We start from the raw sequence: 11381 nt of genomic DNA on the forward strand, positions 1-11381 counted from the left end.
CCGCGACATTTTTGAAAAAAATTGCAGATTTTTGTAAGTAAACATGTTTTTTCTATTAAACCGTGTAATATCTTGTTGTAAGTACGATTTTTTGGTAACGCCAGAGACAATTTTTGGTAACGCAGGAGACGCCCAAAGTGTCGCTAAAATAGTTGATTGACTCTTAATACCACGGTAGTTTGTTATTCTACTTATTCGACTCTCCTCGGACCTCTAATACATTTACCGATCCCGCTAACGTTTTGACTGAAGTAAACATTATAGATTAATTATCTACGCGATCTATCGATCGATCGAATAATGGACTCTGAATTAAGAACTTCGAATTTTTGATTGTTCAAAGGATCCAGGTAGTAATTATTTTATGCCGATTTTAGATAATATATTTTGCTACGTGTTGATGGCGCAATTTTTATTCTTACTCTCAGATGAAGAATTGCTGAATTCTACTGAATAAATCTGTGTTCTAGATTAACATCTTTGTCTATACTCGGATTAAATAATTACGACCTAGTACTGAGAGGATCGCCGCACGTGATTGGTCAGAACTACGCCGCAAAAGCCGCTGATTGGCTTACGTGTGCGGCTGAGCGGCGTGTCCTATCCAATCGCGTGCGGCTGTGCTCTGTCACTAGATCGTTCACTTGTTTAGTATATGTAGATGTCTATCGCTTGGTATATTTTTAACTTTGATTGCCGAGACATTAAGTGCCACAAGTTTGTGCGTTCACTTGTCCTTCCGTAATCAGTTAATCAGCGAGTGCGAAAGGGACGGATGTCTAGTCTGCGATAAATGCTATCGTGGTAACGCCTGCGCCTCTTCGTTTTTAAAGTAGCGCAACGAAGGCGTGGGCGATTGACCGTGATTCGGCTGTCACAGCTCCACTCAGTTTAAAAAAAATACACTAATACTTCGGTCAGTCTCATTCATCTGTGCGCCAGTCTAATTACCGCATTACATTTTTTTCCTGCATAAATGACATGTTAGAAAAATAATGGTGGCCATTCTCACCTCTGCATTCAAGTCTGATTACCGTGTCACTGTTGCGGGGGGGGGGGAAGCGGCACGGTAATTAGACTAGTGCGCAGATGAATAGGAATGTCCGATTTTATTTGAATTTGCTGATGTACTTCGATATAACATTTCAACTTTACCATCATTTTTTATATTAAATGTTATTAAAGATTCTGTTTCGTGGTAATTTTCTTTAGAGTATGTTGTGGACATGACATGATGCTCTATAGCTCAATGATAATTAAACGTTTTTTATTATTATGAAGTGAACGAAACTGAAAATATATGTTTTACATACATAGCCTAAACACCGGATGGATGTGAAAGACATTGTAAAAAAGCGTTCCTAGTTTGTTCTACGAGACGTACTTGTTAGTGGATACTTTATCCCTTGTACACCTTATGTTGACTGGTTCACATTAAAACTTGTTTATATGAATTTGAATTTATTTAAACCTCGATGGTGTTTAAAACTTTGTACTATTAGAGTGGCCTAACAATATATTTTTTGTGCTGTCCTCTTCAAATTGGCGTTTCGTTATTTGTTTTTTTCTTTGTCCCTGAGACTTCACGATATTTACTATAAATGTTTTGTTATTTTTATAATGCTACGTGGTTTATGAAGAGTATTGTTTCACTCTTATTTCTTTTGCATTTGTAGATGTTAATAAAATTTTGTTTGTGTAAGAGTCGGGGGTGTGAGCTGTTTTGTGTTGATTTAATATTAAATTAGCGGTAAAATGTGAATAAATGTACGTTAATGTACCTTGATGTTCTGCTGTTGGAGAGTTAGAACTAATCGAGACACTTCTATCTGGGCGGTTTTTTTTATAATGCATTTTAAAATTATGTTGCGAATTCTTCATGTAATGGAAAGGTCGCCTTCCGTTGAAGGAACCCCGGTATTTGTAGTCACACGAACGTGTTTAGCCACTGGCCACCTTTTTAACACGTTCCCTATCCGGGTGCCCCCCAATGATGCCACTTTGACCCCACTTCGTATATGAAATTTTACGAAATTCAAATAACCATTTTAGATATACTATACATTCTTAAGTAGATATTCCAGTTTCATAAAATTTCGAATATGGGGTTGAGTCGGAGACCGCCGTCGGCTTCTTAATGAGTCCATGATTTCATTTTGGAGTCCCTGTTTCAAATCCTCTCATATCAGTCATTCAAGCTATTGTAGAACTTTATTATATGATCTTGAAATAAACTGTGTTGAAAGGTATAACTCAGCAGTAGGTAAGAGATACAATATTCACATTCATTCATAAGTCTGTCTTCGATCTGGATGCACTGTCGGACTTTCATATTGACATAGCATTGCGTTGCGAAATCGCATATTCTCCAATTTGTATTCGTATTGAATTATATTTATTTAATTTTGTAAATCAAATTTAAATTGTAATAAACCGCCTAGCACTTATTCAATTCCTAGTTCAACGGGCTATAAATAATTTCGAGTACTGCCTTTTCGCAACTAACGTTTGGCAACCTTTTCATTTCGCAACTTTCATTTCGCAACTTTTCATTTCGCAAACTCTTAAACTGTAATATTTCAGGATTTATTTTAGGGCATCGTGCAGAACCCTTTAGGTTAGGTTAGGTTAGTTTTATAAAAATCCTGAATTATTTACAGTTTCAGAAATATTAAACAGTTGGAATGAAAAGTTGCGAAATGAAACAGGTTGCCAAACGTTATTCGCCGAAACATTAGTAAACCAAATAATTTTTTAGACAAACGGTGCACTTTATTAATATTTTTATATTATAAAAGGCAGCTTATACTTCGCGGGGATTATCTGACCGTCGGAACAAAATCATATATTAGCTAGGTTCTAGTTGCACCAAGGGCCTAGGCTAGAGGCTGAATTTTATTTTAGGTGGGGGTAAGGAGGGTTCTGTGACGGGCCTGTGGGCGCTAGAACCGTGAAGTCCGTTTGACAACTTTGACAGTGTCTCCTTGGCCAAATAACTAAATGAGCCAATCGCAAACAGACGTCGGGATTCGATTTGTAGCATTCGAACATGGCGGATGTAGACAATATCTAATTTTGCTATTTCTGTTTCTTTGGCTAGTTGAAGTATGATTTTGATAGTGTTTTATGCGGCGATTAACCTTAACAGTGAACAGTGAACATTTTTTAATGTGCAAGTTGTCTCCACGTGGTTTCTGGAATTTCACTATCAAGTTGCAAAAACTACAATCACCGTACAACGTCCCTCTCAAATTGTCCTATTAATTAGGATAGAAAAGCCATATTTTAAAAGAGAAGAAGAAACGAGACGTCAAAAAATTTCGATACTAGCGCCATCTAGCGATATTTACCTGTCAAGAATCCCTTATTAGGATTGCGTTAATAACTCGTAGAAAAGCAAATGGTGTTTACCCCTGCTGATTGACTCTTGTTATCCCGACTGCCCGAAGAAGGGTTATTTACGGTGCCATCGGCAGCATTTTATAAGGTATAACAAAATTAATCTGAAATCTTTCAACTGTTCCTTGGTTAGGTGGCTAGTAATTTTTTTTCAATCGTTTTTAATTGGGGTTGATGAATGTTTGGGTACTTTTGGTTGATATTCAAAATATGACGTAGCGTTTGAAGGGTTGGTCATTCTGACTTTCCTTGCCACTAGATGACATTTTCCAGATTGATTTCGTTATAGTTACTTACCCTTTTATATCGCTCACTATTTCGGTTGCACAGTTCTTTTGACAGAACTATTTTGCCCTCATACATAATCATAAGGCAATTGGCAGTATCAAGTTTTAGACATATCGAGTAAACAGAGAAAGTTTGTAAATTGATTTCGCGTCGCCTTAAGGAGGTTTTATTGGTCTTAGGGGTTTTTGATCATGTTGTAGACAAGATACAGCCAATTTGCTTAGTTCATCTGATAGATAATGTTTCAGGCTAAGTGATGGTATAAATAGCTCAAAAGCGTTTTTTAGGGTTCCGGAGCCAAAATGGCAAAAACAGTCATGTCCGTCTGTCTGTCTGTCTGTCCGTCCGCGGCTTTGCTCAGGGACTATCAATGCTAGAAAGCTGTAATTTTGCACGGATATATAAGTAAACTATGCCGACAAAATGGTACAATTTAAAATGAAAAAAAAAATTAGGGTAGGTACCTCCCATAGACGTAAAGTGGGGGGCTTTTTTTTTCTCATCCAACCCTATAGTGTGGGGTATCGTTGGATAGGTCTTTTAAAACCATTAGGGGTTTTCTAAGACGATTTTTCGATTCAGTGATTTGTTTGCTAAATATTCAACTTTGAAGTGCATATTTTCATTAAAATCGAGCGTCCCCCCCCCCTCTAAAATCTAAACGGGTGGGTGGAAAAGTTTGAAAAAATTCAGTAAGTATATCAAACTTTCAAGGAAAACTATAACGAACGGCTAAGTTTGCTTGAGAGTTATTAGTAGTTTATGAGTAAATAGCAGCCTAAGGTATAAAATATACCTAAACTTGGAAGATTCCGTATAAAATACGAAATCCTTAGAAAAATATATATTACTTAATTATTTCGTAATGGCTACGGAACCCTATTTTGGGCGTGTCCGACACGCTCTTGGCCGGTTTTTTTTTAAACTGCCTAGCCTTATGAGGGCAGTATTGGGATTTATACACCGACGCAGAGCTTAAAAAATTTGCGAAAGCTTGTCTTCAGAAAAGCGTGCCTGTTAATAATTTTACTGCTTGTTGATGACGGTCGGAGCGTTGAAGGCTTAATTCAGGTAGTCAATTGACGCGTTGGCATCGCCTCTGTATTGAAATATACCATTAATTATGGACCATTATTCGAGCGTTTATTCCTTACGATTTTCGTGGGCACATTATGACATGTTACAGTTTCCATGATATCTAGTTGCAATACAGGACGTCTAAAAAATTATCGGACATGTCCAATTCTACAGCCGTCATAAAAAAAAAGTGACCACGGAAATGAGGCGGTTGTAACGCTCGAAGAATGACCCTGGTGCGATTGAAAGCGTATCAATAAAATATTTTTTATCTGTAAAGATATATTCATCATCAAAATGTAAGAGTTAAGTATCCCTCTTATGTCAGTTTTGTTTTTAACTTTATAACCCGGCGTTAATGGGGTTGTAATGATTTAATCTCGGTGTATTCCATTACCTCCGCTATCTTGAATAATCACTTGAGGGTCACTCACGTAGTAGTCAAGTCAAGCCTGACATGTTTCAAACCAATCCGTGGTTCTTGTCAAGGTCATTTCGAAGTGGAAGCCACGTGAATCGTGTTTTTGAATCTTGAATATTTTTCTAAGTTGTTGACCAAGTTTTAATGAACACCCTTGGCATGGTGTTGCATTAGAAATTTCATTCGAGGTGATGTGTATTGGATCTTCTACGCACTACACACTTTGAACACTCGCTAAATGTACTGAATAATGTGATAATCTCTATCAAATAATACCTTTCACAGTTGAGCTTACCCAACCCAGCATATATCTGAAGTATCCCAGGCTCATTTATATCTGCTAATGAATGTACAGTCAGGGTCATATAGTACGTAGCAGTCAAGATCACCAAATACTTGGAAACATCCAAATTGTCATTAACATTGACCCAATCAAAGCGATCAAATTGCTCAGGACATCCATCATGTACAAATAAATCTGAGCACGCACATCACCACTGGTAGCGTAGCAGCCATAACTGAGCTTTATTTAAAAGGTTTAAGGTTTAATCTCGAGTTGAGTGCGAAATAAATTAACACGTCATAAGATTCGACTTTTTGTTTTTGACAATCATCGAAAAGAGGAGTACCAACTTGTCAGTGATGGTTTTGTCTCTTTTATTTGGAGCCTGACGGCTTTTTTACATGTTTATTTACATTGTCAGAAGTTCGGATAAACGGATTTCCTTTTAAATATGGCTTGAATGGCCAGTATAATTACAGTATAAAAGAGTTTTTATTTAATTAAAAAGGTAATAATAACATGTGCATTTTGCATCAAGAGAATGAAAATGGAACACCGTTCACATTGTATTAAAGATGACTAGCTAACTAGATCATTGGACCTTATACGGTGTGTAATAAAGTCAATTTTCCTGTGGTGTCCCATACTTTTGGATACTTTGGCTACGGTACTAATGCCTAACAATTTGACCGCATTGACTGAGTGGTAATGACTATTTTGTATGTTTCCAAGTATTTGGTGATCTTGTTTGCTACGTACTATATGACGCTGACTGTACCGTATGATTAGTTTTTTTGTAGATTTTTAACGCCAATGGTGATTTGAAAAAAAAAATAAAAAAAATAGGAAAGAGTAGAAGCATAATAATTAATGTAATGTTACTCCTAATAGAAGAAAATTTAACTAATATTTTACAAAATGACTCGTGGTATAGCCACACTTTGCATAAAATGAAAACGAAGGTTCACTTATACGGAATGGGTTTATTCTATGTAAGTGAGCCCTTAGCCAGTTTTTTTTATTTTCGTTCTTACTTCTTGTGTAGTTTTTGAAAAAGAATTAAAGTGAAAAAAAACGCTGTGGCTCCTTCACCACTTGCAAGAAAACTCGTCTCATTTTTTTTAAAGTACTGGCTGGCTAATGCACGAAGAGCTTTAAAAAGAAAAAACGTACTGGCTAAGGAATTATTGCGAATAATCCTCCAGAAAACTTAGAAATAGTTCATTTCAAGACTAAAAACCAAGTCCTGGCTTAAAATAAAATAAAAAAACTACAGAATAGAGGCGATGCCGGGGCGCTGAGTAGCAGACTTGAGCAACCTAGCCAGTAAGGTGCACTACAAGACTTGGTAAATATGGGCGATGCTCTATATTTTTGTGATGACGTAAAAGTTAAATTCACATGTTTTTTAATAAGCGATCACTGCGCTCTGGTCTTACACTCCGTAGTTACAAATTCGAACTTATGTCGTGCCGTCCCTCTTACGCTAGTAGTATTTAACAGGAGAGTGAAAGGGACGGTACGATAGAGCTTTGAACTAGGGAGTGTAGGAAGTACACCCCCTGTTGTTGTTATCAAAAGTTGTTTGTGCTGAGATTGAGGTTCGAATCTGGGGGCTTATTTTTAAAATCACATCAGTCGAAAAAACCGTCCCTAAGTAGTGAAAAATGGTAAAGATGATACACGAGATTAGTCTAAAATTACAGTTCACGTATTGGATCTAGTTTTATAGCAAATAACGGTTTTTACTTTAGAGTTAGATTTTAAAAATGGGTCCCTTGGGCGCAGTGGGCGCGTCGTATCAATTGTAAATAAATGTAACCCAAAACGAAATAAACATGATTATAAGGTGTTTCACTTCATGTAAATAAATGTGATTCAAATGATGTTTGTTTTATTTTTTAACCACCGACGCAAAAGATGGGTGTTAAGTTTGACCGCTATGTGTGTCAGTGTCTGTTGTAATAATTTTTGTCTGGGTGAAGTTGTAGTAATCTTACTATCCTATATCGAAAATTTTCGAGAACTCCCATGGGAGGTAATTTAATCAATTGGTTTAGGTAAAGGCTTAATTAAAACTCCTTTTTTTATTAGTCCTTTATTTTATTTATCACATTAATAAACTCAATACTTACAGAAAAAGTTTAGAAATCAGCAAAGGACAACTACAAAAAATTATATTTAAAGACTTCTCACGCGTATTTTTTAGAGTAAATAAATACATAACATGATAAATGTTACAAACAGTCAACTATATATAAACTATATAAATTGAGTAAACTCTTATCAAAAAACAGGAAAATTGGTAGTCTTAGTTTGAAAAACCCTTTTATTAGAGCCAACACTGTCCAACTCTATAAGATAAGAGGTGGATCCTATTTACTACTAATATTATAAATGTTAAAGTTTTCGAGTGAGTGAGTATTGTTACTCTTTCACGCTGAAACGGCTGCACGGATTTGGATGAAATTCGGTATGTAGATAGCTGGACATTTGGAATAAAACATAGGCTACTTTTTATTCTGATATTCCCGGAATAGGGATAAAATCTTGAAACAACAACCGCTGGGCTTAGAGTCATGAAATTTGACATGATTGTTTTTAATGAAGTCATTGTAAACCATGATTTAGTTTTCGGGAATTCCCATGGGTATTTTTAAAAAAACCCAAATTTTCAGTTCACTGCTGGATCTAATGATTTACGTGTACAAAACCCCAGGTAAACACTAGTAAGAGATATATTTGACCGGACGGCCGAATGGTTTGAGAACCTGACCACAAAGCTTGGGGTCCCAGGTTTGATTCCCGGCTAGGGCCGATATTTGTATGAATAATACAAATGTTTGTTGAATATTTGTGTCTCAGGTTTTGGATGTTTAATATTATATTGAGTCTGCCAGATGAGACCACGAGTAGGTGGACGACTTGTTCGATTATCTGCCAGTTTTCGGTAGGATAACTACCAGATACTATCTGCAATGAGGATACACTAGGCTACAAGAACTAATCACAGATGAATATGTATTTATCTACAATAAGTATGTTTATCCATAGCCTAGTATCCATCCTAGTTTCAAATCTAAGGCGATGCCGTTAACTATTGAGGAGTTCCGTCCTGCGGAGACGATCTTGGCCGGTATATTCAAAACCGAATTCTACGCCAAAGCCGTGGCGGCCTAGTGGTTTGAGCTATCGTCTCTCAAGCAGAGGATCGTGGTTCAAACCCCGGCTCGCACCTCTGAGTTTTTCGAAATTCATTTGCGGATTACATTTGAAACTTACCACGAGCTTTGCGGTGAAGGAAAACATCGTGAGGAAACCTGCACAAACCTGCGAAGCAATTTAATGGTGGGTGTGAACTTCCCAATCCGCACTGGGCCCGCGTGGGAACTATGGTCCAAGCCCTCTTGTTCTGAGAGGAGGCCTGTGCCCAGCAGTGGGACGTATATAGGCTGGGATGCTGATGATGATGAATTCTACGCGGTCGGAGGCACGGGTCATTATCAGCCAGAACACGTCCACTGCTGAACAAAGGCCTTAGAACACCACAATGAACGACAACTCGCCACTTGCGTCCACCGTTTACCGGCAAGTCTCACGATGCCGTCAGTCCACATAGTGGGAGGCCTGCCAACGCTTCGTCTTCCGGTTCGCGGTCGCCACTCGAGAACTTTTGGGTCGCGGTTAACGGCTATAACGGCTTTTTCACTTCTCATGCTCGTAAAGTTCGTGTTTATGCTGGACTTAGGCGACATAAAATGACTTTTTATGCTCTAGTGCATAATAAAAACTTTGTCTAAGACCAAGGTGGTAATCAGGTGTCAACAGCCACAAACAAAAAAGTTTCGACATATTTTTTTAATTATTTTTAATTTATATAAGAAAAAAAATCTATCAAAAAATATAAAGCCAATTTTTTTGGCTCTTATAGGAAATAAACGGCTATGTTGCCTGAAATAAACGGTGTATTATTATAAACAGTTTTTTAATCATGTGCTACCAAAATTCCTGTCTGCTTACAACTAATCTTGCTTGTGCCCATCACCATCTAAAATATAGAATACTCCACTCCAATCTAACAATTAATAAATTCGCAAATAGTAGTTCTCAAATTAACTGACCAAGTCCAATTTATAAAATCGGTAATATCAAGAGAATCATAAGGTGGCATGTACAGTTCAGTTCATATTCATAAACTTGTGAGCAAACATTTGATCAAAAATATGTCAACACGACTCTGGTAACAGCGTAGAAGCATGTTCAGATATTTTTGAACCAATTTTCAGAACTTTACAAACTTGACATTCCATTGCTAGACAACGGAACACTGTGAGAACGTTCTATGGTGGGTCAGGAAGCAAATTGTTTGACTGTACAGTCACCAACACAAATATCTGAAACAACAGGGTGCATAAATATCTGATACAACTCTATTTCTAGAGCCGTTAGGACATGTCAGATATTTTTGCACACTCCACTGTGGCAGATCTGTAATGCAGGTTGTGTTGAATACAGAAAATTTAACAAAACATCCACAGATACTATTTTCGTAAATTTTAGATTACTATAATAAATGTGCGAATAAACCAGACAAAACAGTAAGTTTATTATTAAGGCATTTTAGGACCTTGAGATTTATCCAATACTTTGTTAAAATGTAAAATACTTGTATAAATATGCATTTATATATAATGCAATGCAAATATTTTAAGAGTGCCAGCACTCTGATTACTTTGTTCAAGTTAGGAAAAACTGTTAGTCTCATGGACATTTTAAAATTGAGGTATCTAGCTCTTATTCTCACTGTAAAAATACCTACATTCTTGTCTCAACTATCTCTGTTATTCCAATTTTACAGATAAAAATAAAACTGGAGAAGACAGCCTTAAATTTTGCTCCTTATAAAACCATATGAGGGCTTAACTAGTATTCCATTACTTGAAATTGAGAAAAAGTTGTTTTGATATATTCCCCTTCCTCTCCCAATTTTTAAATTGCTATTCTCTTGAGATAATCATAGCGACAGCGCCTCTCATCTTGTAGCTGTTCAATTTTAGTCATAGTGTTACACTCTCTGCAAACTCCGCAGAATACGCTTGTGACAATGTGTAACGGACTGCGGTAATACAGGGTTGGGTCTTTCAGAGATTTGTTCTTTTGGTGGCACCTGACATGGAGAAACAGCTCCAGAATTGCTAGAAGGACCATACAAATGGCCGGGCATAAAGCTGCGGATGGTATAAGCAAAAGCCTAGGGCTAAAGACATTGGAGCCATCAATGATGTTCGCTTTTAAATTTTGAAACTTTTTTGTCTCACTCATGTAGCCTTTTGGGAAAGAGATGGTCTTTGAAGTTGTAGCGCGCGGAGCCGACTGCATCGCCAGAGAAGACACCGGCGTCGGCTCCCCTGTCTCGTCGTTTACGAAGTATGTAATAACTTCTCCGGTCTCATCGTCACAGCAGAACCGCTTTATATTCGACATGGTTGCCAAAACTGCAAAAAAACACGATCACGTCAAACACGTAGTTGTATGGGACAAAATATTGCGTTTCTAAACGCCGACTGTTCCGCAAAGGCAAAATGACGGGTTATTTCCTGTGTCTATTCGCTCACCAACAATTTAAAAAGATAATTACGCGTGATAGTGCATCTCTGCCTCAAAAAAACAGGTAATCCTGATTTAATAACAAGGTATACTGAATACACTGAAGTTTCAAATTAAGCAGTCTAACAGTATTAACGATTTTGGGGTTGTATTTTATAGATAATTTGTTGCATATTTTTAATAAACACAAGTTACCCAACAATTGTTTATCTATTATTCAATTCAACAAATAAATACCTAAATTCGTTACAGACAGTCAGTCCAAATCCAACCAAAGCGTACGTCTGTCAAAATCAAGTAAGACGT

At 37.0% G+C, this 11381-nt stretch overlaps 1 protein-coding gene across 2 annotated transcripts; it reads right to left on the reverse strand.

Annotated features, from left to right (window-relative positions):
* Positions 1–7654: 7654 nt before the first annotated feature.
* LOC141437209 (uncharacterized) lies at positions 7655–11360 on the reverse strand. 2 transcript variants are annotated; one of them, XM_074100467.1, is made up of 2 exons: positions 11313–11360; positions 7655–10963 (listed from the first exon to the last, which is right to left on the reverse strand). In XM_074100467.1, exon 2 carries the CDS (start codon positions 10950–10952, stop codon positions 10458–10460), a length of 495 nt encoding a protein of 164 aa, XP_073956568.1. In that variant the 5' UTR covers positions 10953–10963; positions 11313–11360; the 3' UTR covers positions 7655–10457. The 2 variants fall into 2 exon arrangements, with proteins under 2 accessions (XP_073956568.1, XP_073956576.1); XM_074100475.1 differs by lacking the exon at positions 11313–11360 and adding an exon at positions 11084–11219.
* Positions 11361–11381: the final 21 nt, after the last annotated feature.

Source organism: Choristoneura fumiferana, chromosome Z, assembly GCF_025370935.1.
Source record: "Choristoneura fumiferana chromosome Z, NRCan_CFum_1, whole genome shotgun sequence".
In the NCBI taxonomy this organism is placed as follows: domain Eukaryota; kingdom Metazoa; phylum Arthropoda; class Insecta; order Lepidoptera; family Tortricidae; genus Choristoneura; species Choristoneura fumiferana.